At 47.6% G+C, this 27529-nt stretch overlaps 1 protein-coding gene and 1 pseudogene across 1 annotated transcript in view; both read right to left on the bottom strand.

Annotated features, from left to right (window-relative positions):
- The window catches only part of LOC144095630 (tight junction protein 1-like), a 432906-nt gene that overhangs the window by 24056 nt on the left and 381321 nt on the right, over positions 1 to 27529 (bottom strand). Inside the window, exons 20-21 of the mRNA XM_077629302.1 lie at positions 17020 to 17159; positions 11367 to 11423 (exon numbers count right to left, since the gene is read on the bottom strand). Of these exons, the coding sequence (XP_077485428.1) occupies positions 11367 to 11423; positions 17020 to 17159 (197 nt within the window). The remainder of the gene's footprint in view (positions 1 to 11366; positions 11424 to 17019; positions 17160 to 27529) is intronic.
- Positions 6345 to 9317, bottom strand: LOC144094434 (uncharacterized; annotated as a pseudogene).

Genomic DNA, 27529 nt, shown 5'->3' with positions numbered 1-27529 from the left:
CCGCTGCAGTCACCTACTTTGACGTATCCAACCGAGCTGTACCACCCGTGACAATATGTTCAGCATAGATGTTCAGGACTTATTTTATTCACTTCCGCACAATAGTCTGCTACGATATGTTCGCAAGTGTATAGAAAATGAGAATGATGAAAGCGATTTCGTTTCAAAATGCGGGATCTCTGTGGGGGCCTTTTTGGAGCTTTTATTGTTTTATCTTAAGTCCACCTTTGTTGAATGGGAGGGGAGGTTGTACACTCAAAAACAGGGGGTGTGCATTGGTTCAAAAGTGGCTCCTGTACTAAGTAACATCTTTCTCAGTTATGTAGATAAAGCTGTTAAGAGTAATTTGGGTGCCAATACAAAACGCATCTTCAGATATGTGGATGATTATCTTGTTTTTGTGGAAGACGACGACTTCAATAGGCAGGTCGATAAGGTGTTAAAGATTTTTGACGAAAGCGGACACGGCCTAACTTTCACCTGTGAAAAACCTCAAGGGAATGAGTTACAATTTTTAGATATAAGATTGGCAACGAAGCCAGATCACGTGTGCTGGTCCTTCCTACAGAGATCAGAAAAGCCTTTGCTCAGTTTTCGTTCGGCGCATTCGAAGGTGGTTAAATGTGGCATTGCAGTTTCTTGCCTAGGTGCTGCCATTGCCAAGTCATGCTTGCATGGTATCAGCACAAGTTTTAATCAGCAGGTTCAGAGGCTAAGAATTGCGGGCTTTCCAGATGATGTCTTAGTACTTGCTTGTAGTAAGATAATTAAAAAGGTCAAAAGGGGAGAATCTCAGGATCATTCACAAAAAGATAAAAAGAAAATTGCTGTTCTTCCGTACATTCATCAAACTTCACACTGTTTGAAGCAAGTGGGCAGCAGGTATGGAGTTGACGTTTTATTTTCTGCACCTAACAAGCTCGGCAAATTGTGTGCCATTGTAGATAGAAAGGCCAGGGAAGAGGAAAAGAAACGAAGAAAAACAAAAAGAGGGTGCCAGATAAAGCATGGCCTGAGGTTTGTCCCTTGTGCTGAAGGGGTTGTGTATGAAGTGCCGTTCACGTGCAGGAAGACCTACATAGGTCAAACAGGAAGGTGCTTAAATACCCGCCTACGAAACCACAACACTTCTCTGAAAGGGGCTCCGTCCTCAAATCTGGCTTTACATTATAGGAACTGTCCCCGGAATAACCAGCCTGATTCTTCTGAAAAATCATGTACACCCATCTTTAATAAAACTAGAATCCTGTACAAACACAAATATAAACTAACAAGAGAAATCAGTAAAGCGTTTCATATTCATAAAAACATTGACTCATGCGTGAGCACCCCCTTTGTAACAGTTCATGACTGCGAACTAATGTATCTGGATTTAAGTGATTGATTTATCACTGTGGCTGTTGGTGTTGCGCACGCGCCCGTGGTTGTCAAATGAGTATATTTTGCTTGTTTTTTCTAATAAACTTTCAGTTGTTAGTCAGCGCCGGTCCTGTCGTCTTCTTCTTTCTTTGTCCCTCGTCTACGCACTGTTATTCCCAGCAGTATGTACCAACTCGCTCAACTCTCCGTTTTATTCTAGTTATTTCCCTCTCACGATCCGGACCAGTTCTCACTACCTGCCGTAAGTAGACTTATTCCTTTATCACTTCCTTTAAGAGTAGAACGCGATAATGCCATCGAGCTGCTGCGTGCGGGGAAGGACGGAGGGGGGTGCCGGTTCTGCGCATTAAAGGGACACTGAGGAGAAATTGAAGTTGGCTTGTATCGATAGAATACCAGCTCCTGATCGCAAAAACGTCGCTCTTACTGAAAACAAAGCTCTTGCAGTAGTGTTGAAATCTGGTTCAGTCGGTACATGTTCAGGAGTAAAACCAGTCAAAAAACGGGACACAGCGAAGAGACGAGGCACACACACGACGACTGGACTAGCAACTGTGCTTGTTAGAAGAAAACAGACTCCCAGGAAAAATGGCAAAGTTTGCGCAGCTCAGTTAACAGCAACCTACATCAAAAGATAAGCTGTAATCTAACGCCGTTTCGAAAGGAAGCTAAGTTCCTTCTGCATGAGGTTGATAGAAGGACTGCTGATACAATCATCTCCTTGAATACTAATGAAGAACGCTTCGAGGATTTCGCGCTCAACTTTTCCCTTGCCTCTGCCGACAATACTAACATTGGAAAATAGCGGGTAGCAACCGCATTCCTGGCAATGTCGAGGCAAGTTAGCGCCGTCAGTAGGGGACAGAGAGTTGTGGTGTTCTCTTAGTCTGTCATTAATACATCGGCCTGTTTGCCCAATGTACACTTTTTCGCAGGTCAACGGAATTTTGTAAACAACACCTGTGGCACAGTTGACGTAGCGGTTTTCATGTTGCGTCTAACAAACCGGCCGATAAGTCCCGCCACGTGCAACACGTGAACACAGGCGTGAAAGCTTGCAGGGAGTAGAAAACACAACATTGACGCCCTGCTTTCTGGCGACCTTTTTGATGGTGTGGGCGACTTTATGCACTTAAGGCATGACTTCAAAATTTCTCTTTTCCACTGTCTTTGGGTAAACCCTTTTGACGTCTCGATCCTTTATCTTTTGCAGGAGCGTTTCGGCCACTGCCCTCAGAAGTTCTTTTGGACAACCGGCCGCCTCCAAACGTTCATACTGGTTATAGAAGCTAGTCTTCATGCTGTGGTGGCAACTCTTTTGCAGTGCATTACAGAAGCAGTTAGTAGCAATTAGTAGCAATCCCCCTCTTGACAATCTTGGAATGAGCTCGCTCATTATTTTAATTTTAATCCATTCACAGTACATATCTGAAGGTACATGCAAGTTGGCGAGAGAGCCAGATCCAGTGGACCCGTTGGATATAGCGAAAGCCATTGAAGCGTCGTGCGCCGGCTTTGGTTTCAAGCCGCCGACTTTAAACGCGACCGCCCTCGAGCACCCATTTTTTTTTTTGTGGCAAAAAATAAATAAATAACTTGGCCCTTGCAACCGTGGGAGACCTCGACGCCGCCTGCTGCGCCGTTCAAGGAACCACAATCCGCTGGCCCCAAAGCCCTGGCCAGCCTCCGATGGGCGCAAGGCTCTGACCTTGTCCTGGCCCCTTGCAACTCCCCGCACTGGGGTTATGATATTTAGTTTGCAACGGCTGCTCTCTGAGGAAGGGGGAAACCACCCGCCGGCGCCTAACCTAACCGTGCTCCCTCAAAAGCATCGCACGCTCTGTGGAGCTGAGGTCGCTGAAATGCAGGCCAGAGTTTTTGCGAGAACTACATCGTCGGGTTCGGGAACGGGATCCATTGTAACACTGGCAAGACGCCGGTGCAAACGTAAACGAAGCGACGGTGGCGACCGCAGATAGATGCCTTCAACATGCGGCGGCGGTAGCTTTCATTTCAGCAGCTGCTAGACCGCACCGCTAGCCGCCAGAAATCACGAAGTCTCCGTTTACGTCACGTTTCACGTCACTCCGTTCTGTGTCGTCATAAGAGTTCTACGTGTCGTCATAAGAGTTCTCAAGTTTGAATCGGAGCGGCGGGAAAAAATTTTTCAACTTGGAATCCAAATTTTTTTGAAATAAATGCATATTTCGCTCCCGGACAAGCGTCAACAAAGCCATGAAATGCCGAACTATCAGATATTGCTAACAAAAAAATTTTGATAGGGTTCTCCTCAGTGTCCCTTTAAGGAAGAAGTTACCACAGTTACACGATTGTAAGTTGACATATTTTTCAAAATTTGAAAATCCGAAGTGAGGGGGGGTCGACTTAAAATCAAAACAAAAGCATCGCACCATAAATAAAGGCAAGACGAACAAGATATCAGGCATGCTACAGCATGGTTGCATTTTTGCTGTGCGGCTCCTTCGCATCGCTCACGGTGCTGGCCTTGAGCAGCTGCTATGTCAATGCGTAGAACCGGCATCCCCACCCCGAGTGCTGCGGCGGCCGATGGTGGCTGTCGATAAGCAGCAAACCGGCACCAGCCCACTCCTCACGCATGGCCGCAGATTGCGGCTGCTGATAAGCTATGGCGGCCCAATAACGCATTCGTGTTCTACTCTTAATAGGCGTCGTCTAAGTTTTTTTTGTTTACTTTCAACCGCGCTCCTGGCGCTCAAGGAAGTGTCGGTATATTTGATGGAACGGCCGTTGTTCCAATCACGGTGGCACCGCAGCGGCGCCAGGGAACGTCGGTAGCCAACGGAAGAGCGGACACCGCTCACGTGTAGTTTCTCTTGCTGTGATGCATTTGTTGCTGGCTGCGTTTCACAAGTTTTTATTGTAGTGCTTCGTCAGTTGTCATTCGTGCTCCGGGTCCAGTAATCGACCAGTGCTTGGTCACGGCTACATTCAAGATGGCTGCCATTTTTTACGTCGAAGAAACTGAACCACTGTGCGCCAGGTCGCAAGTTCGACGTTTGCAACGGGTGATACAGGTGGGGCAGCTGTAGCGAGGAAAATTTTCAGCTGTTCCACACGATATCATGGTGCAGGCGTTTTTGAATGATGGGATTTCGCTGTGCAGCGACGTTAGAACGACGTGCTGCGGAACTGCAGCAGCGATCACGACGGCAGCGCTAATGAGGATGATGGCACAAGTGTGGTCAAGTAGTCCTGTGACTAACACATTTTCGCTTTGGAATGCGCCTATGGGTGCACCCACGCGCGGCAGCAGATGGCGATAAGCGGAGGCCGCAGGATAGTGATATCGAGATATTACTAAAGGCCAAGTGTAAACGTCTTTCGATTTTTTTTTTTTGTCAAAAATGTGATGTGGGGGGGTCGACTTACAATCGTGTAAGTACGGTACTCAAGGCAAGCATGAAGAGCGATGCAACGAAGCCGCGGCAGCCTTCTGTTGCAACGCTGACGATGGCAGCAACGATGTCGCCTTTTCTGCCTAACGAACTCGTTAATGTATTAGTCACTGGACTACTCGTCCACACTTACTCCATCATCCTCACTAGCGATGTCGTCGCCATTACTACTGCGGCCCCACAGCATGTTGTTCTAACATCATTGCCCACTGATACCCGGCCCCTTATTCGCAAACAACCACACCACGCCATTGTGTGGAACACGTGAAAATTTTGCCTTGCCGCAGCCACCACACCTGCATCACCCGTTCCAAGATGTAGAACTTGCAGCCCGACACACAGTTGTTCGTTTCTTTGGTGTAAAGAATGACAAGCATCTTGAATGTAGCCGTGAACAAGCGCCGAACGCTTACTGGACCCGCAGCACAAATGACGACTGACAAAGCTTTACACTAAAAACTGGTAAAACATGGCCGCCAGCCGTGAAATGTGTCAAACAGAGCCAAAGAGAAACTATGCGTGCTGCCATGCGTGAGTGGCAATGGCTCTTCCATCAGCTAACGACACCCAGAAGCTCTGCCGCTCTAAGCATAGAGTTTCTAAGTAGTAAGGAAAAGCTGGCACCACCATCTATTCTTAAAGGGAACTTCATCTACCATTGGAATGTCGGGAAGACAGTGGGCATACTTGGCTTGGCCCTAAAACATGGTTACGACTGCAGAAATACAAATTTTCGCAAAACATATATTGCAAGGAAGTGTTGTATTACAATCAGTATGTCCTGCAATAAAATATGCCTACTGTACATTGCAACAAAAGAGCAGAAAAGCACATAGACATAAACGATCACTGAATTTGCCCTTGGTGAGAGAGGGCTTCCTCTTAATGTCACCAAATATAGCTAAGTGTGGAAAATAATTTTTTGTTTTTAACAGACACACTTTTCAGAATGAATATTTTTTCAAAAAGATTATTAGTGCTTAAATTACTACAGTTTGGAAGCTTCCATTTTCACATTGTAAGAATAGAAACATTTCTTGGTGAAATTGCTATTGCAGAACGCACACTATGTCCGTGCATAGGCTCTGCTCATGCCATGAGAAACTTGCCTGAACCCTTGCTTTTCTATGAGAAACTAGTTTGTGCGCACTAAGCGCTGGCTCTCGCCATGTCATGGCGCTGCGTTTACAGATTTTGCCAAGAAAACCATGGACTGGGAAGCGCAAACCTGTCCTAGCACAAGTATGTGATGGCCGTATTCATGTTGACAACTGCAACATGTGGGTATTTGTGTGAATTAATTCATGAAGTGGAAGTCCTTCCTGCATGCAACGTGCGGCCACCGCCAATCTTCTAAGTGAACCAAACGCACCTCTTGCCAACTACGGTTAATGTAAGTTGTGCCTTTTGAAGTACTTTGCACTTCTAAAAGGTAAGTGTCTCTGAGACTCCTACAAGAAATGTACAGAGTGGTCCCGGCAGCGGACTGCCGAGTTGTCAATTGTCAAAAAACTTTGTTCTTTTCTTTCACATTTCAATGTACAGGCAGCACAGGTTGCCGCTGAGCAAACCCAGCTTGCTGTGTAAACTGCTCCCAGTGAGGGGGCAAAGGGACTTTGGGCCTAGCAGGCACCAGACACTGTGCTCAGCTCACTTCCAGTCAAGTGCCTTTGGATGCTTCGGATCTCAAATGAACTGCGTGCACAGCAGCACACAAAGTGCACAAACTATAGTGGAGAAAACGAAATGGAACAACCAAAAAAATCCAATCTGTAGCACAGTCAACAAGCCGCCAGATGCCAATCTGAAGCGCTGTCTTCCCAGCATGGCTCAGATGTCCATGGTGGATGAAGTGCAGAGCCACCAGCTTTCCCTTTGGTAAGTAGTAAGAAAGAAACTATGGTTCCGAGTGGCTGTGCTGCTGCGATTAGAACAGCGGTCCTTCCATCAACTATCCTTGAGCACTGGGTTGAAAGTAGAAAATAAAAATCCTTCCAAAAAGCGCACAGAATATCCGAATGCTAGTGAATACAGCCATATAGTAAACAAAATTGCGACCATGCTGTAGCATCTCCGATGTCTCTCTTTTTCACGCCTTCATTTATGGTACTATGTGTTCTGCTCCACCGAGTGAAGAGACGAGTGGTTACCGTGCCCCCAACATGAAAAGCCCAAACAAGAAGCCTTTATTCATGCCCGCAGGCAGAATATATACACACTGAGGGGCACCGCCCCCTTGCTTCTAGCACCATCGCGTGACAACTCAAACAAGCACAAGGTGGCGACCACTACATCTTCCCTCCCGAGACTTTTACAAGTTCAACCTGCATGGTGGTCTCACTGCACGACCGTATCGTGTTCGAACCTGTTCTTGAGGTTGAGGCGAACTCTCTTCCACAGGCGACCCCTGGGTCTCAGGCGAAGAAGGTACATGCAAAGGTCCCACCGGCACCGAGCAGGAAGAACATTGTTGCGACCTTTCAGGTTTTGATGGTGAGGCTGCTGCCTTCTCTGGGATGTTCTGGCCAGTTGAGAAACGCATCAGATGGCGACGATTTCTCTGCAGAATTCTGCCAGGAGTCTCAACCATGTACGACCGAGGTCGCTGAGCAGGGCTGAGGACCCTACCACTGCAACCAATGTCCTTGACCCATACGTCGTTCCCTGGTTTCAGAGGACTCGGAGGGCTTGCACTGTGACGGCAATTATAGTTCTTTCCCTGTTGCACTTTGGTTGCAGAATCTTATGCTCTAAACGTCTCGTGACTAGGCAATGCTGGTAGAAGTCGTTCTGGCAGTCCCGGAAGGCGTGTTTGCAGTTTTCGTCCCATCAGTAATTGTGCTGGAGATACTCCCAAAACACCAGGTGTGTCTCGGTAAGTGAGAAGGGCCAGGTACGGATCAGAGCTTTTCTCAAGCAGGTCCTTCACTGTCCGCACCATACACTCGGCCTCTCCGTTACTCTGGGGGCATCGAGAGCTGCTTGTCTCATGAAGGAATCTGTAAGATCGGGCAAACTCGGCGAAATCGCTGGATACGAACTGAGGTCCGTTGTCTGTCCGCACGAAGTCAGGAATCCCGAAGCGAGCAAAGCAACTCTTCACAGCAGCAATAACCGCCGTAGCAGTTGTAGTCCCCAGTGTGACCACTTCAGGGAATCTAGAGTAGTAATCGACAATCTGAACATAGTCACGTCTTTTAAACTGGAACAGGTCAATACCGAGGTGTTGACATGTCCTCTCCGGTGTGGGAGTTGGCATCAATGGCTCTGAACGTACGATTCTAGTCTCGGCACACTTGGGACACTGGGCCACAAGGTGTTCAATATGCAGGTTGCAATTTGGCCATCAAATGCACTCTCGGGCGCGTTCTTGACAGCGACGTACCCCTTGATGCCCTTCATGCAGCAGTGCGAGAATGTCTTGGCATTGAGCAGACGGAATGACGATCCAACAGAAGCAGACCCTCGTACCCACTCAGTCAGTCTCTCTCCTTCCAGTACAGTGCTATGTGGGTTGGTACTGGTGAAACCTAGCCACGGCCCATGTGACTGCCAGAGACTCCTTTTACATCTGAGTGTAGCGTCCCTCTATAGGAGTGAGGGATCTAGAAGCGTAGGCCACAACACATCAAAGTCCCGAAGGCTGATCTTGGAACAAGACGGCCCCCAGACCGTGAGAGCTTGCGTCAGCTGATACCATAGTCTGGTAATGCGGGTGGTACTTTGCCATACATGTTTCCGAGCTGAGCAACGACTTGATGCGAGTGAAAGCTTCCTCTTGGCTGTGACCCCAAATCCGGGCGTTGTTCTTGTTCAAGAGAGGACGAATGGGTGTTGTGATATCAGACAGGTTTGGAATGAAACGGGCCACATGGTTGACCATTCCAAGCAACCGGCGAACTCCACTGACATCGACTGGCGCCAGGAGATCCTTGACAGCCTTGACCTTATCTGGGTCCGGCGAAATTCCTTGCGCATCCACGACGATTCCAAGGAACTTGACAGAAGACACTCGGAACTGACACTTCTTTTCATTGAGAGTTACCCCAGCTTGATTTAGGCGAGCCAAAACGTCAGCTAGGTGTCGGTCGTGCTCACGCTGGTCCCTACCGAAGACTAGTATATTGACATGCATTGCTGGAAGTATTCAGACGCTGTCGCGAGGCTGAAGGGAAGACGCCTGTAACAGTAGCGGCCAAAGGGAGTGATAAACGTAGTCAGTTCTTCACTCTCACGACTTAATTTGATTTGGTGGAAGCTGGACCTTGCGTCGAGCTTGGAAAAGACTCGTGCCCCACCAAGCTGGCCTAAGATGTCTTCCACTGTTGGCAAGACGTAGCGCTCCCGCTGGATGACCTTGTTAAGCTTCGTCAGGTCGACACAGAGCCTGTACCCTCCAGACTGCTTCGGCACAATGACAAGGCCCGAACACCATGCGATTGGCGTGTCCACTTTCCGGATGACCCCTTGGGTTTCCATGTTGTCCAGTTCCTTCTTCATGCTATCGAGCAGAGAGAGGGGTATTTGCCTTGGGAGGCTCAGTGAAAAGGGATGAGCATCAGGACAGAGGCGGATGTGGTGTTTCTCTTGCACTTCCCCCAGTCCACGAAAGGTATTGAGCTGGGTTGACGGAATGCTCTCGACTGAGTCCAAGGCTTCGATTGCTGGTAGTCCAAGAAGGTGGGTAGTCTGATTCTTGACGACATACCATGTCTGGACAGTCACTCTGTTGCCACTCCGGGGTAGCAGGGAAAGTTCCCAGCACGTGCAACCGATGATTTCTGGGACCAGATACCTCGGCTTCTGCTTCATCCAACACGCGAGGCAATCGTGGGAAAGAAGGCGAAACTACCGTTACCTCTGCTCCCAAGTCTATTTTAAAATTTTCAAGGTGGCCATTCACGTGTAGGTTGGTGTACCTTGCCCGATGAGTACTGAGCGCGTGAACTTCGATAGAACCCAACAGCTCTTTTCAGTGCTTTGCCTTGAAAACTTCTGCGAAATGACCCTGCTTTCTACAGAAATGGCACGTAGCCTTGCGTGCGGGGCATTCGTTTCGCGCGTGGATACTACGGCCGCAATAATCGCAAGCTGCCCATTTTGCAGCGCTGGCTTGCCACTGCGTGACAATGTGCATGCCGTCGTTATCATTTAGCATCGCGCCACGTAGACGTTCAGACTATCGAAAGCTGTGCTGTCGCGAGCGTGCGCGGGAGAGACGCTCTTTTTGAGTGTCCTCATGCGGACGTGCCTGACACAGTGCTTCTTCCGCCATGAGTTTCGTGCAGCGGCACAACTGGTCAGATAGCTTTTCATCCCGCAATCCCACGACAAACTTGTCCCGAACAAGGCGGTCTTCCACTTCGGGGCTTTTGTATCCGCAATGTTTTACGAGATTGCAAAGCGCCGCGAAGAAGTCGTCAACTGACTCACTCTGCTGCTGTGTTCGGCGATGGAACTGACAGCTCTCGTAAATCTCATTGACGGGGTGCACGAAATGCGAGGCTAGCTTACCCTTGACAACCGAAAACGAGAGGGTTTCCAGAGTGGAAGCTCCGAAAGACGACAAGACGCTGAGTGCTTGAGGCCCCATACAATACAGAAGCGTGCGCACCTGCACCTTGTCGGTGGCTGTATTCAGGCCGGCGGTGAAGGCGTAGTCTTTGTACGTTGCTACCCATGTTGGCCACTCTCCTGGGCTTGTGAAGGTGAACGGTGGAGGGGGTTGAAGTCCGGGCGTACCGACACGCACGACGTTGACCTTGGAGTGCTCGGCATCCGTACCGACTGCCACGTCCATAACCGCCGCATTAGCCAGATCCCACTTCTGACACCATGTTCTGCTCCACCAAGTGAAGAGACGAGTGATTATTGAGCCCCCAACATGAAGCCTTTATTCATGCCCACAGGCAGAATGTATACACATCGAGGGGCACCGCCCACCTTGCTCCTAGCGCCATCGCGTGACATCTCAAACAAGCACAAGGCGGCGACCACTACACAATGCTTTGGTTTCGATTGTAAGCTGACTCCCCCACTTCTTCGGATTTTCCAATTTTAAAAATAGGCCGACTTACATACGTGCAACTATGTTAAATCCTAATTTTTTCAATATTGCACTGCTCAATTCTTAAAATATGAGATAATATCTTTTCATTTCCACGATAATCTTGTGGCAAACATTGGTCAGTCACCCCTTCAGAAATTAGGTGGTGGAAGATGCCACCAGGCTTGGTATTTTCTTTTGTGCTTTTATTTTCTTAGCCAATCTTTCAAAATTAAAAAGTGCTATCCGGAAATTCACCCTTTTCAAATACGAATTCTATTAACTTTTATGTCATATAAGGCTTACATCCTGAACTTGCATCTTAAGGTCACTGATTAAGACACCAATCCCCCAAATGTCTGCAGTGGACAGTTTCACATTACCATTGCTATCCAGAATCCTAGGGCTTTGGGAATACTCACTGTGCTTGACCCAGAAGTATGGTGCAACATTCTAGCAAGATACTCAGATCTAGTGCGCAAGGGTCACCATCTTAGTCTCACCTGGGCTGGTAGGGTGCCCTCTGTGGGGTAGTAGGGAGGCTTGGCCGCTCGGTGGTTCTGCACATAAATGATCGTGGCTTAAACAACTGCTTTTCACACATATTTCAGTTGTGAACAGCATTAAAGGCCAACTCCAGAGCATTTCCTTTCAATAGCTTTTTTGGACCTCCCTGTTTTAGTTGCAATAAATCAAGTTTAAAAACTATGAGGGAAACAATTATAAAACAGCAAAAACAAGAGAACCAACACCAAAACTGGGTTTTGTCCAAATATGATGTCACTTACAAAAGACCAAAACACATGGGTACTCTCACAAAACCTCTAGCGTAAGTGTTAAATGGCTGCACTGGTGAATGTAACTGATAGCTCCGATCATCATTTGTCTAAAATAACCAAAAGCATTCCCTTCAACAATGAAGAGTAAATATCGAAGGATGTGTAGCTTGTAGTGATGAGATTGAGCGAAGTTACTTTGGAGCAGCTTTTTGAGCAGCCAAAAGTGCCTTTTGGCAGAGAAGAGTGAGTGTTTGGCGCAGGTATGTACCATATTTTCTGGCGTGTAATTTTCCTCTTTTTTTGCCGGCATCAACAGTAAGGTGAAAAATGACATGCCACCCAGCACCATTTTTTGCTGTTCCCAATAACTATGTTTAGCATGTTTAGCATGTAAAAAAGAGAAAGAATGGAGTTCTGGTGATCCATTACTGTGATCTGCTTCCACAAAGACCCAGCTGTACTTGCACAGTGGCAGGTGTCTGCTCCCTGCTGAAACAGTTCGTAGTACCGAGAGGGCAATTCCCTAAAACTGCATTTTTAAAATATTATCCTAAGGATAGAATCACATAATTTCGCAACATTCCAACTAAATCCAGCGGCAGCAAGAACCACTACATCCAGTCCGGACATCCATATGGCTTAGTGCATTGTTCTTGCTCAACATGGCGTTGTCGGCGAGGTGGAGGAGCTGAAGGATGGGAACTGGAAGATGGTTTAACGACTGTGGGAAAAATTATCCCGACTGGTGCAAACCCGTAAAAGTCGATGAAGCCAACAAGATGCACGGCATAGGAAAAAAGCAAGCTTTTCAGAGTTCAAGGCTCATCTGCGCATGGCACCTGGCGCATGTGTTTTCTTCACATTTTCTGATGAAGAGGTCCTCAGCGCATTTCTGTAGCACTTACCGAGTGAACAGGTTAGTTTTACGAGTGATTTTTTTTTTGTTGGAAAAACTGCTGTTAGCAGGGGGGTGTGACCTGCAGACCCGAAAATACGGTACGTACTAGGTATACATCGAAAAAAGCATAAGGATATGTTTTTTATTGCATTGTAGATTACTGAGATATTAGTAGTTTAATTATTTTTGAAAGTGAAAGATAATTTAATAAGAATTAAGGGAGAAGAAAGATCTCAATGTGCTCTACGAACTGAGCTACAAGAATGGGACATCCGAAAGGGTGTGTTCTGTGAAGCCACTGGTCTGAGAGTGATAGGGAGGTGTAGTTTTGTGAATCGTGCCTGAGGCATGAAGAACATGGGCCAGTATGCTGGAGACTTGCCACAGTTACTGAGGAGGCCACGAGGGGTTCGTGTTGGCGAAGTCAGGCATGAAGGAACAAATGAGCTATTTCTAAATTAAGTGCATCAAGTAACGTGGTTGAGTGGAGTAACAACCCAGCCGTTCCCTACTAGATTCAAGCGCCCATAGAGACAGATGCCGATAAGAAAGGTGGTAAAGAACACGGTGAGTTGCCGGAGGCCCGCAGGAGGTGATGTAGACTGTCTGCGGAGTTGTCAAGGGATACAAGGTGCCACATATTTCGAAATGGAGGTTGAAAGGCCTGGCAAGAATAAACTGCTTTTGATGCACTCATAGTTATTCAGAAGCCCAAGTGCCTGGCGGTGAAGTCATCGTGAAACCCTGCAAAACTTGAGGGTGGAGAGAGTGGGGAATAACAGGAACCAATGCGTGGCCAAGAGGGCTGTAGTGCCAAAGAAGCAAGCTACCCAAGAATTTTAAGTTGCTTAGCCGGCAACATAGCGTTCGGAGGTCGCATAATGTCACTGGGGTGATCGATGACAGTTGGACAGCAAGGGTCACCTCGTTGGTGGGAGGCGATGTGAAGAGTGCCGGCTCCAAAGCATTGGGTGCGGTTGTCAAAGGTTGCATGACCATAGTCTCGGGATGACTTGGCAGCAAAGGAGAAGACGAGGGGGTTGAGGCAGGGGGACAATGAGAGAGAACGTTGACATCCTTGTACTTGTTGCTGACCAGTCAAGAAAACCTTGCGCAATCAAAAATGGGACACGAGGCAGAAACACACACACATCTCATGTCCTGCCTTGGTTTGCGCAACGTTTTCTTGACTATGTTGCTTCACCAACTGGCCCAATAGTGTGCAATACTTGTTGACTGGTACGTGACTGTGACCATTGGAGGCACCCAAGATGGCCGAACAAGTTCTCCAAAGGCGTAACCAGAATAGGGCACACAGACAGGGATGAAATCTTTGAACAAGGACGGGTTCGATGATGGTCTGTTCAGCTCAAGTCAGTGTGCACAGGAAACCTTTTCTCTAGACGAGTCTTGGCACCTATAGAGTTTTTAATGTTGGTTGCTTTGATCCTCTGACCGAGCGGCAAACTCTGAGTTGGAGGAGGCACCACCGAACTGAATTTTTATTCATGCCACATTTCTTCAAATATATCCTCAGTCACTAGGTGGTGCCTGGTTGGAACTAAGAAAAAAGTTCGCTAGCTGCCACTGTCAACTATGAAAACATTGCACTTTCGCTGTGCCCACGCAGGGTTTGTGCACTGTATGCAGTGATAAATGCCTATGCTGCGCACAAACGGAGCCAAAAAGATTTACCGTCCGAAATGCAAGTGTAAATGCACCATACAAGGTGCCTCGTGCTAAGCCTTTTCTTTATTTGAAGATGCCAGTGGCACAGTAATCAATGTTACTACACTGATCAATGCTGCCATTCACTGCGAGGAAACATTCCGAGACTCAACATACTGATCAACTTTGTTGGACTGAAACTAGTGCGGTTTATAAGCAGAACATGAAACCCCTTTTACATAACTGCTTCAATGCACGCAACTGGGCGACCGTGCTCATGTGACACAGAGTGCCCGGTCACTCTAACATTTTTTTAGAAGCGTGTAAGAGCGCTCTGCTTTGGAAGTCAACACTCTGAAAGAAGCAGCCAAATACAAAAACAGCACCCGATATTGACTAGCCATATTGGAGGACATTTATTAGAGCACACTAGAGCACTCCAAAGTGTCCAGTCAAAGCACTGTAAATATTATCTACTTGCGGGGGTAGGGTAGCCGCAGCTGGCAAAGGACAGGGTTAATAGGAGAGATATGGGAGAAGTCTTTGTCCTGCAGTGGGCACGGCCAGGCTGCCGATGATGATAGTTGGACACGACTCAAGAAAGCAGCAGTGACTTAGAGTGACGTAGAGGGGGCGGTGTTCTAATAGCTGTAAGAAATACATTGTCAGCATCCTTAGTGTACCACGACGACGTACTTGAATTATCACGGGTTTGTGCTCATACCTCAACTGTGAAAGCTATAACTGGCATTTGTTACCGGCCACCTGATTATGGGCCATCTTTCAGCAACTCTCTCTACCGTAGTTTAGCATATATTAGAGATAACTTCCCCAAATCACCTATTTTTCTATTTGGCGATTTTAATTTCCCCCAGATTAACTAGCCTCTACTTAGCGTACCTGGTAAATCGCAGTCCAGTGAGCCCAAGCAATTCCTCAATCTAACCTTTGATTTCAGTCTCCATCAAGCCATAACACTTCCGACGAGAGGGAATAACACCCTTGATCTCTTGCTGACGAGCAGTCCTGAAGACGTTAAAGGTGTAACGGCTCTTCTGGACTCAGTGACCATGCACTTCTACACATTTCCATATCACTACTGCTGAAAGTTAGATCAACTGCTGAAAAGATAATCTTCAATTACAATAAAGCGAACATCGATGCCATCAACATGGAACTTACACGGTTTTATGAGCATTTCTGTGAGTCTTATCTATCAAGAACCGTTAATCATAACTGGGAATTATACAAAACAGCAATGATAAACCTCAGAAACAAATACATTCCAAAAATAAATATTAGGTCCGATCATAACACCGAGTGGTTTACCGTAAGCCTGAAACGTCTCCTAAACAGGAAAAAGCGCCTCTATCGATCAGCAAAAAAATCTAACTCCCCTACTACATGGGACCGATATTATCAATGTGCAAAAACGTATATTGAAAGCATAACTGCTGCAAAAAATAAATTGTTTTCCACCAATCTACTTAGAATTCTACAGTCGAACTCCAACAAATTCTGGCGCATTCTATCCCCTAGGTCTCGCCCGAACCAAATAGCGCTTATGGGAACTGATGGAGAACCAGTAGAACCAGATCAGTGTGCCAGCGTTTTGAACCGTTATTTCGTCTTGGTGCTTTCTCCTGTAAGCAACTCTACCACTCCACCAGAATCCTCATCAGTTGTGATGCCTATGATCCAGGTTGATACCAACGGCATCAGTATCCTTATTGCTTCTCTAAAACTGTCTTCGTCAGCAGGATGTGACCATATCAATAGTAAACTATTAAAAAACACATCAGCGACCTCGGCCTAGATATACAATTAATCTTTACTCAGTCTTTACAATCCGAGGAAGTTCCGGATGATTGGAAAATTGCCCAAATCATCCCAGTCTTTAAATCCGATGACCGCAAATTAGCCTCCAACTACCGTCCTATTTCTCTAACCAGTGTGTCATCAAAATTACTCATGGGTAACTCACGTTCAAAACATCTGCGCTGCAGCCTCTCGCACACTCGGATACCTGTGCTGTAACTTGAATGCCGCATCCCCCGACATAAAAAAACTAGCATATATAACATTCATTCGCCCAAAACTAGAATATGCCTCATCCATTTGGCACCCATCACAAGCGTATCTCGCCGCTGACCTTGAAGCCACACAGAATCGCGCCGTCTGATTTATATCATCTTGCTACTCAAGGAAAACCAGTATCACCACGCTGAAAGATTCTCTGGCCATCCCTTGACTCGAGTCACGCCGCATTATATCTCGCCTCTGTCTTCTTCATCATTTCTACTATCACCCACGCACGAGACACGAAAAGCTGCAACCCCCGCACAGGACGTCTAGCCACCTAAGCCATGACCATAGCATCGCACGCATCAACTGTCGCACCTTAGCTCTAAAGTCATCATTTTTTCCGGACGCGATAGCACTATGGAATGGCCTGCCAAATACCATCGCATCATGCACTAACCGCAAATCATTCCGGGATAAACTAAAGGACCATTTTTCATGAGGGCAAAAAGTTCCTGCCATATTCACCTCGGCACTTTGAACAGCTGTTTTTTGTTACTTTTTTCTATATCATGCATATATACTTTTCCTGTTTCAATCCTGTGCATTCTACTTTGCATTGTGTACGCATCACAAGATCATGTACCAGTTACATACTATTTTTTTGTTTTGTTATTGTTCTCTTTTGTCAATTTATTCTTTCTCTTTGGGCCTTTATTTTGCTCCCCCCTTATGTAATGCCTTCGGGCCTTTAAGGGAAAAAATAAATGAAATGAAATACGAGCTCACCGAGGCGGGGGGCGGCTGGTCGGTGGTCTTAAGGCAATCGTCGCCGGCTGTGCTGTGCTGCGGGTGAAGCGGTACGGGTCATGTGGCAGTGGCGCCATCTGCCGTTCATATGCGTCGTATGCTGGAACCTCATAGCCAGCCTGCACGTGCAGAGGAGGACTCGGTGATCAAAGAGTAACAGAAAATCTTCAATAATTCAGAGAGTACTGACAGTTCTCACACGAATACTACACAGAAAGGCATAAAAATGTTCTTCATAAAAAAAATAGTTTTGAAACAAAACAAAGTAAAACATATTTATGCACAATAGAATTGGACTCAGTCAGGGTCAGATCCATCACAAACAATAAGTTACAATTGCAGCAGGTGGAAGCAAACACTTCTCACATAAATAAATTCAAAGCTGGAAATTCACAACATGTTTTGCCAGTCATTTTGAAAAGTAAGGCTGCTGCATATCCACCATTTGACCATAATCATTTTGACATCCTAATTTTGACACAAAATCTACATACTCAGTGGGCTCGGCGGCTGTGCAACTGCACAGTCTAACCCTTTCGCCTTCATCATGCAGATTCTTTTGTTCGTTCGCGTGGCCATTTCCGCCCTGCTGTCTGCGCGCCCTGGAACCGCAGTGCTTCCCTTGCATCCTGATGCCGGAAACAGCAACAGCCCCTGCTGCAACCTTACAGTCATCATCTCGCCATTTTCTGGAACGCCCCTTGGGCAATGGACACTACCGTATCTCTGGCAAGCGAAACTGCGAGCGACATCACCAGTGGAAGCTATAAAGCAGCAGCGTCCATCCGCGCTGCTCTGTGGGCTTGGCGGCTGTGCAAGCACACAGTCTATCCCTTTCGCCTTTATCATGCAGGTTGGTAATTTCTACAGCCTATTTGCTAAGAAAACTAGCAATTATCTCTTACTACAGCTAGCGAGCCCACAGAGCTGTATCTGCATTGGTATTGAATGTGTTCATGTTGTTCGATCCTTGTTACTTTTGGCTGGGGATATTGAATCAAACACGGGACCCGATTTTGAAACCGTGCTTGCTGAGCTAAAGAAACTGTCTACCGGGCAATCTACACTTCTCTCAGAGATACAAGGCATGAAAAAACAACTTACAGCTACAGACGCGACAATCGCAGACTTACTAGCACGCATGTGTGTCCTTGAGGCACACAACCAACTTATCACTGAGATGCAGTCGCGACTTGACTCGATGGAGACAGCGACAACGCAAATGTGCGCTCAGATAAAAAACCTTGAAGCTCGTGTTGATGACGCTGAGAACCGGTCACGTTGGAACAATGTAATATTTTATGGCATCCCTGACACTGATCCTGCAGAAACTTACGCACAATCTGAGGAAGCTGTAATCAGTCTTTGTTCCGGTAGCCTACATATAACAGTTGATCCAATCAATATTGAGCGCGCGCATCGCCTCGGCCGTCACGCACCTGGCTATATAAGACCAATAATCGTCAGATTTCACTCCCACAAAACGAGGCTGAATATTCTGTCCAATGGAAAAAATTCAAAGATACTGGATACAGTGCCGGTGAGGAGTTTTTTTTTTTTTATTCGAGAAGTGTGCCATGAGGCATAAGTTGAAAAAGGAAAGGGGGGGAAGGAATGCACGGGATTGAAAGTTAAAAGAAGGAGTGAAGAACCGTTGCTGCGCTGAGGTAGTCGCAGAGGTTGTTAATGAAACGGTTGTCCATTGTCCACTTCATGAAGTCACTTTCGCGGTTCCACCGCAGGCCCACCTCCCTGAGGAGCCGTTTTCTGATAGCAGCCGTCGCTGGGCACGTCCACAACAAGTGCCGCACATCACATATGTCCGGTGCAGCGCTACAGTGAGGGCACCTGTCAGGTAGTGGCAGATCTTTGGCACGCCACCGATGACGGACAGATGGTGTCAGAGCCGCCCCTGCCCGAATCCGGCGCACGGATACCTCCTCCTGCCGAGTAAGACTACGGGGGAGAGGGTGCGAACACGGAGGAATTAGAGCGCGTGTTCGCTGGCGCAGAACTTCGGAATTGGAAACGTGGGACAGGAACGGATCTGGGGGAAGAGGGGATGGTGGCGGATCGTCTAATGTATGAAGATGAGTCATAGCATCCGCTTGAATGTTATGTGGATCCTGGGCATGGCCGCGAATCCAGTGTATCCGCACAGGACATGGATACTTTGCGCAGAGCACATGAATAGATTGTGAAATCTGGAACGTTCGTCGAACAGCCTTAACCTGTTTAAGGGTGGCGCGGGAGTCGGTGTAAATGTGAACTGTATTGAATGTTGGAACGAGCGGAAGGGAAGCAATGGCATTGTAAATGGCTTGAAGTTCCAATGCCAGGGGAGTGCACGTATCCGCAGTATACGTCGCGCGAGAGTTGAGATGCGGATGAGATGGACTATACACAGCAGTAACTCCCCGCTCTGCAGAATGAGATGCATCCGTGTATAATATGCACCCTTCAGGCAGATACGCTGCTGATACCGACGGGGAAACAGTGGGGCGATTGTCAGTGAGCTGGCAATAGGACCACGGTGGAAGTGTCTTTAAACGATGAAGTTTGAGGGACTGTTTTCGAGCTCTATTTGCCACCCGTTGGTCGATGATTTCACTGAGTGTATTAAGTTGGGCGAACTCCTGTAGCACAGGTATGGGTGTTAAACGAGGCAGATATGTTATGACGCGCATAGCCTCACGATTGATAGCTTCAAGGGAGTCCCACTGTCTGTGGGTGAGACGTTGAAATTGAGCCTAATATACTATCCGTGGCTGAAGGATAGAGCGCACAAGCTGGCGGGCCGTATGAGCACGTGCGCCACCAGAGCGCATAGCTATGCGACGAATCAGACCTAGAGTAGCGTGAGCCGATTTACGGGTGGCTGTCAGCCACGGGGTGCCAGTCCCAGATGTATGGAGGAGAAGACCAAGAATACGAACAGTTTCTACCTGAGGAATCAGAGAATTATGTACCGTAAAATTTAAAGGGGGAGCTTTCCGTAAGGCGGCTTTATTTCCAATTCGAATGAAACATGATTTAGTAGGAGAGAGTGTTAGACCCAGAGGTGGGAGGCGAGATGTCAATACATCCAGCGCGTGTTGAAGGACCGACTGATGAATAGACGCATCTGGATGACAGCACCACAAGGTGATATCATCGGCATATGCAAGCACGCGGATAGAAGGGATGGTCTCTAGGGCTCGAACAAGAGGAATTAAAGCCACATTAAATAATGTGGGGGTGAGAACGGAGCCCTGCGGCACTCCTCTATTGGAAGTGAAATTACCAAAGGGCTTTCCGTGGACACGCACGCTGAAGGTTCGATTTGCTAAAAAGGCGTGAATGGAGAGGAGGAACCGGTGAGGTAGACCAAGAGTTTGAAGGGAAGCAAGAATGGCAGAGTGAAGGATGTTATCATATGCCTTTGTTATGTCTGTAGCGATTACGGTTCATACAAGGTGACTCTGTGGAGAGTGGTCAAGCACGTCAGCAGCCAAAGTAGCAAGGCCGTCCTCCGTTCCAATTTGTGGGCGGAAACCAATTTGGGAATCTGGGCAACAATCATGGGATTCCAGCCACCATGATAAGCGTGCGGCTAGAATGTTTTCATAAAGATTGCAGATGGTAGGGGTAAGGGAAATTGGACGAAGGGCCGAGAGAGATACTGGAGGCTGACCTGACTTGGGTATTGGAACCACAATAGAATGCTTCCAGTCTCCCGGCATGACGCCAGAAAGTCACACTTCGTTAAAAGTGTCAAGTAGGGTTTCCAAAGCCCTCCCTTCCAAGTTACGGAATAAGGAGTTAGGTATGCCGTCGTGCCCGGGAGTAGTAGTAGTTTTTAAACGGTCAATGGAGGCCAGCAGCTCTGCCATGGTGAGGTCAGAAGTAATCCCATCGGGGGGCTCTGTTACCGATAAGTCAGGTGGAGACGTCTCGCCTGCTGTTAGGAAGGCTCGAAAGCAACTTAACACTTTTGCAAAAAGCAAATCTACGGCTTATATGCTGAGTTACAAAATCTTGTTTATCGGCCGCGCACGATATGTTTATGACGACTCCTCGGAAACTATCAAGGAAATATTATAGCACCCACCTAGAAAAAACGCCCCACAGCATCACTCCAGGCCTGCGTCTCAACTAACACCTCAGTCCACTCTTTCTTTTTCTGTAGTTTTCACGAACATCCGCAGTTTTATTCCTAAGAGGGAAGAAATCTCCAGTCTTGTTCGCTCATCCAATGGCAACATCCTCGTATTAACCGAAACCTGGCTGCCTCACGAAATAAATGACAGTGAAATCCTGGCAGACTTATCGAACTTTAAGCTTTTCCGTAAGGATCGTCAGGGGTCTCGTGGCGGAGGAGTGCTCATTGATTTTTCTAATAATTTTCATTTTCATTTGTTTCCATTTCTTGTGATCTCGAAATAATGTGGCTTTTCTGGCGTTGTCCTCCTCAGTCAGTACTTCATGGTGTTTGTTACAGGCCCCGCACAGTACCCCGGACTTTTCAGGTAAACTTAATAACTCGCTGTGTGAAATTACTGCTAAATATCGAAAGTTACATATACTTCTCTTTGGTGATTTTAATTTCCCGGATATTGACTGGAGTACTAACACTATTACAGCATCAGGCACGGTGGAAGCCAAGAATTTCATAGAAGTCTGCCTGAACTTTGACCTTACACAAGTTATCCCGGCACCAACAAGAATAACACAAACGAGCGCTAACATTTTAGACTTACTACTCGTCAGCCATCCCAAAAATGTTAAGTCGGTTACGATTCTCCCTGGAATAAGCGATCACGAAGTAATTCATGCCAATATAGCATTAACGCCGCTTCGGAGCCAAATCTTCAAAAAGACGATCCGTTTGTATGACAAGGGTGACTACACAGAGATAAATCGTGAACTGGATGCCTTCTTTCAATCTTTCTTTCCACACTTATTTCCATATTCGGTCTGTCGAAGAAAATTGGGCTAAATTTAAGAACAAAATTACTGAACTAACTGATCAGTTCATTCCTAAGTTCACCTTCCGAGAGAATTCTCAGAAGCCATGGTTCACTAAAACCCTTAAATGTCTGGAGAATCGAAACAAGCGTCATTTCCGCGCAGCCAAAGCACAAACTAACCAGACGGCCTGGGATAAGTATCATGCTGCTGAAAAGGCATATAATTCATCTGCCCTGAACGCCAAACGTTACTTTTTTAACAAGGACTTGCCTAAAATTCTACACACTAATCATCGGAAATTCTGGGACATTATCAACCCAAAACACAAACGCGATGTCAGTATCACAAATGAAGCGGGTGACGTACTTAGTCATGCCGAATGTGCTCACATGTTCAATGTTGTATTTCAATCAGTGTTCACTAATGAATCTGATGTGCCATTTCCTATGCCAAAAACTTTTCTTGATGATTCCATGTCGCCTGTTGAATTTAACACTTCTGGAATCCTGTCGCTAATTGACAAAAATGAAACTTTCATGTTCTGCTGGTTTAGATAATATCAACGCCAAATTTCTTAAGGATACTAAACCCACCAGTGCCAGATATTTATGCTTGTTATTTCAGCAGTCACTCTCTTCTGGCCAACTTCCTCCAGACTGGAAAAATGGGACGGTCATTCCAGTCTTCAAATCCGGTAACACAAATTCTCTATTAAATAATTGCCCCATTTTTTTAACACGTGTACCTTGCAAGCTCATGGAACACGTCATATTCTCCCATATCATTGCCTACTTGGATGCGAACAATTTAACAATTTCTTTCATCCTGTGCAGCATGGGTTCCGGAAAGGTTTTTCTTGCGATACTCAACTAGCCCTCTTTATCCATGACCTGCATGCCAACCTAGATCGTAACCTACAAACTGACGCTATATTTCTTGATTTTAAAAAAAGCTTTCAACAAAGTTGCTCACACACGCCTGTTACACAAGTTATCTCACCTTAATATCGATCCTAATGTTGTTAAATGGATTAAAGAATTCCTAACTAACCGCACTCAGTCCGTCTTTGTAAATGAACACACTTCCAACTTCATTCCTGTAACATCTGGCGTCCCTCAAGGTTCCGTACTAGGTCCCCTTCTGTTTCTAATATACATAAATGATTTGCCCTTGCATGTTTCCTGTAAAATTCGCATGTTTGCTGATGATTGTGTTCTTTGTCAAACAGTTAATAACATCTCTGATCAATTATCTCTCCAAAACAACCTTAACAAGATTCAGGATTGGTGTAAAATCTTGCTAATAGAACTTAACCCTCAGAAATGCAAAATACCCTCTTCTCATTGTTGCCATAACCCGCTCGTGTCCTTCTATCATATCGACTCCGTTCCCATGCTGCCAGTAGAATCATACAAATATTTAGGCGTAACCTTGTGCGCTGACCTCTCCTGGAAAAAGCATATAAATAACATCATTTCGTCAGCTAACAAATTCCTTGGTTTTCTAAAACGTCATCTTCGTGATGCACCCGTGGATGTTAAGTTATTAGCTTACGAATCACTTGTGAAATCAAAATTAGAATATGCTTCACCCATTTGGCACCCGTATCAAGCTTATCTGACCAACACATTAGAACTTTTGCAAAACTGCACCGTTAGATTTGTCCATTCTTCATACCATTATAGCACGAGTGTTACATATCTGAAATCGCTTTCAGGCATTCAGCCACTCGAGCTGCACTGCCGCACAGCCAGTCTTTTATTATTCCGCAAGTTTTTTTTGCAGCCACCTACGAACTGCGCCCTACATGGTCCCCCCCGGCACGCATATCTCACCGCACTCTCCATCAACTACAGATCAGCCGTCCACGTGCACGCACCGTCACCTTCGCAGCTTCATTTTTTTCTCGCACCGCCGCGGACTGGAATGGCCTTCCCGCTGACATTGCAGCAATAACCTGTCCCGCGAACTTTGCGCGCAGAGCCTACAGCTATTTGTCATCATCAAAACTCATGATTATTTGCTGTCACATAAAACATTGTACCCACCCCTTATGTAATGCCCCTAAAATGGGGTCTGTAAGGAAATAAAATTGATTGATTGAAAAACATTTTCAGGGATTGCATAAAGCTGGTTTTCATGTTGACATTCTTAAGAATGCCATTCCGAATTGCAGAAGTCTGGAACTCAAACTTTGCCCGTAGGTATTGCAATACAATGGTGTCATGACGCAGCTAACGTACGTCGTGGTAATAAAGCGCGAGGACTGCCACTGAAGGGGAGCAGGAGAATGCGCCGACAAAGAGGAAAGACTCTCAAAACAGCACCGTTCTTAAGTTTTGGGTTCTTCAGCCCAAGAAAGTGAAGAATGACTTATTTTTCGAAGCCAATTGGTACGAAACACTACATGACGACAGGACGCCTCGGGTGGACCAGCGCTGTGCATTGTTTTTTTTTAATCCTTCTTGCTAGCTATCCAGAGCAGCTAACAGCGACGTGTGGGTTTTAAATAGTGTTTGTCTCTTCTCGTCTTAGTATCTTCTAGTTAACCATGGCAGCTCACAGCGAGGCTTGAGTTTGATATTGTGTGCTTTTCTTTTGCGTTGTGACATCTTACATCTGAAAGCTAGCAGGAAAGTCACCCATTGGCTGCTAAAAAGTAAGTTTTGGCAGGAGAATAGTCTATTGGCTGAGGACGTAGTTTTGGCAGGAATGCAACAAAATGGGTGCGCTAAGGAGAGAGCAGGAGGTTGGTGTGTGGCAGCCAGACAAATTGGTCATGTGCGGCTGGTGGTGGTCCCGGGGCTGCAGAGTTGGAGATGCTAGTTCGTTGACTGGTGGCTGGACAGGCTGGCCATGTGGTGGCCAACGGTGGTCCAGAGTCGTGGAAGTTTGAAGTTTGATTTTTAGTTGAAGTGGAGAAGCCGAAATCTTTCAACATATTGTAACGTGAAGATGTGCACACCAAAAGGGAAAAATATATTTACAGGGAAACAGCTTACAGCCACGCAGCCGAACAACCGGGCACGCGAAGCCCAGCAGCAGAAACGCACTTCGTCCTCTTCGCGTTCCAAGCGCGAGCGCACCAAGCACGAGCGTTCCAAGCACAAGCACAACCGTAGCATAACTCCCGGCGGCAAAAGCACCGTCCCGGTGCTAAGTGGATGATGTAGCAGGCGTGTGGTACGGTTTGAGACGGACTACATGAACGACGTCAGTCAAAGGGCTAGTGGACGACGTCGGAGCATGAAGAGGTGTAATCTCGTAGGTCACGTCGGTCACCTGACGGAGAACTCGATAAGGGCCACTGTACTGACGTAGGAGTTTCTCAGAGAGACCGACATGGCGAGAAGGAGACCAAAGGAGGACGAGTGAGCCCGGCGGATAGTGTACTGGGCGATGCCGGCGGTCGTAAACTGACTTCTGGTAGGTCTGAGATGCGGTGAGCCGGTCTCGGGCGATTTCACGGGCCATAGTTGCTCGGGAGATGGCGTCACGTGCATACTCTGTGGTCGAGGCAGTAGAACTCGGTAGTAATGTATCCAATGGCAGCGCAGGATGCCGACCAAACAGAAGGTAGAAAGGAGAATAGCCGGTGGTATCATGCCGCGACGAATTATAAGCAAATGTTACATAAGGCAAGGCAACGTCCCAATCGCGGTGGTCGGGCGAGACATACATGGATAGCATATCGGTCAGAGTCCTGTTGAGGCGCTCGGTAAGCCCGTTCGTCTGGGGATGGTAAGCTGTAGTGAGCTTATGCTGCGTGCCACAGGACCGGAGGATATCGTCAACTACTCGGGACAAAAAGTAGCGGCCGCGGTCCGTCAGCAATTGGTGTGGAGCGCCGTGGTGGAGGATTACGTTCTGCAAGAGGAAGTCGGCGACATCGGTTGCGCAACTTGTTGGTAACGCACGCGTGATAGCGTACCGGGTCGCATAGTCGGTCGCGACAGCAATCCAACGGTTGCCGGAGCAGGACGTCGGGAAAGGTCCGAGAAGGTCGAGTCCAACACGGTAGAATGGTTCGAGAGGTACGTCAATAGGCTGTAGAAGGCCAGCAGGCAACGTTGATGGTCTCTTCCTGCGTTGACAGAGGTCGCAGGAGGCAACGTAATGCCGAACAGAGCGGTACAGACCAGGCCAAAAGAAGCAGCGTCGGACCCGATCGTATGTGCGGGAGACGCCGAGGTGGCCTGCGGTCGGTAGGTCGTGTAGTTCCGCTAGGACAGATGAACGGAGACGCTGGGGAACGACTAGCAGGAGCGGAGGTCCGTCAGGACGAAGGTTGCGGCGGTATAGGACGCCATCCTGAATGACGAACAGTTGCAATGAAGGATCTCGGCTGGCACAGTTGAGGCGATCAATGAGAATACGCAAGGAAGAGTCTTGTCGCTGCTCGTCCGCGATGTTAACCAGATCGGAGATAGCGAAGAGGCACGGGCCGAGGTCGTTGTCACCAGGATCAGGCGGCTCTACAGGGTGCCGAGACAGGCAGTCGGCGTCTTGATGGAGACGCCCTGACTTGTAATGAACAGTGTAAGAATACTCTTGGAGGCGCAACGTCCAACGTCCGAGCCGGCCTGTGGGGTCTTTCTGTGAAGACAGCCAACAAAGGGCGTGGTGATCGGTCACTACGGAGAATGGACGACCAAACAGGTACGGTCGGAACTTAGCTACGGCCCAAACAAGAGCTAGACACTCGCGCTCTGTAATTAAGTAAATTCGCTCAGCTGTAGAAAGGAGGCGGCTGGCATATGCAATAACGCGTTCTTGCCCTTTGTGACGTTGGGCTAGCACGGCGCCAATCCCATAACCGCAGGCGTCTGTGCGAACTTCAGTCGGAGCCGACGGATCAAAATGGGCCAGAATAGGTGGGGAGGTGAGTAAGTCGACTAGCGAAGAAAAGGCCTCCTCTTGGGCAGGGCCCCAGGTAAAAGGGGTGTCTTTCTTTAGAAGGTCGGTCAGGGGGCGAGCGGTGCCGGCAAAATTTTTGATGAAACGGCGGAAGTACGAGCAGAGGCCGACGAAGCTACGCACATCCGTAGACGACTGGGGAATAGGGAAGTCCTTGACGGCTTTAACTTTAACAGGATCCGGGCGGACACCAGAAGCGTCGACTAGATGTCCGAGAATGGATTCAACCTGTTTGCTCAGTTAGTGCCCCATATGCTCGCCGCATGTCCCCGGAGCTCGGTTCTGAACGTGCATATTACCTTCGACGCAGCCGCAATCCAGATGAATGGAGAACACCTGATGACAGGCCCATCTGCTTTAACTGCTCCCGAGTTGGCCACATATCTCGACACTGCCGAAGCCGTCCGTCCTCGACCTACAGCCGCTACCAGCCGGGTTCTGCATATTCCCGCCGCTCTCCCTCGCCCTCGGAAACGACCTCTTCTGGCCACAACGCTCAGACCCCGCTTACCAACCGTTCGTCGTCACCTCAGCGCCGTCGATCTCCATCGCCCCGACCTCGCCGCCCTTCGTCGCCGGCCCCATATGCCCGCTCCCGGTCGGAAAACTGATGGCTGCAGCG

The sequence above is a fragment of the Amblyomma americanum genome, chromosome 6 (genome assembly GCF_052857255.1).
Source record: "Amblyomma americanum isolate KBUSLIRL-KWMA chromosome 6, ASM5285725v1, whole genome shotgun sequence".
NCBI lineage: Eukaryota > Metazoa > Arthropoda > Arachnida > Ixodida > Ixodidae > Amblyomma > Amblyomma americanum.
The sequence above is the reverse complement of the archived record's forward strand: the minus strand, read 5'-3'. Positions and strand labels throughout refer to the sequence as shown.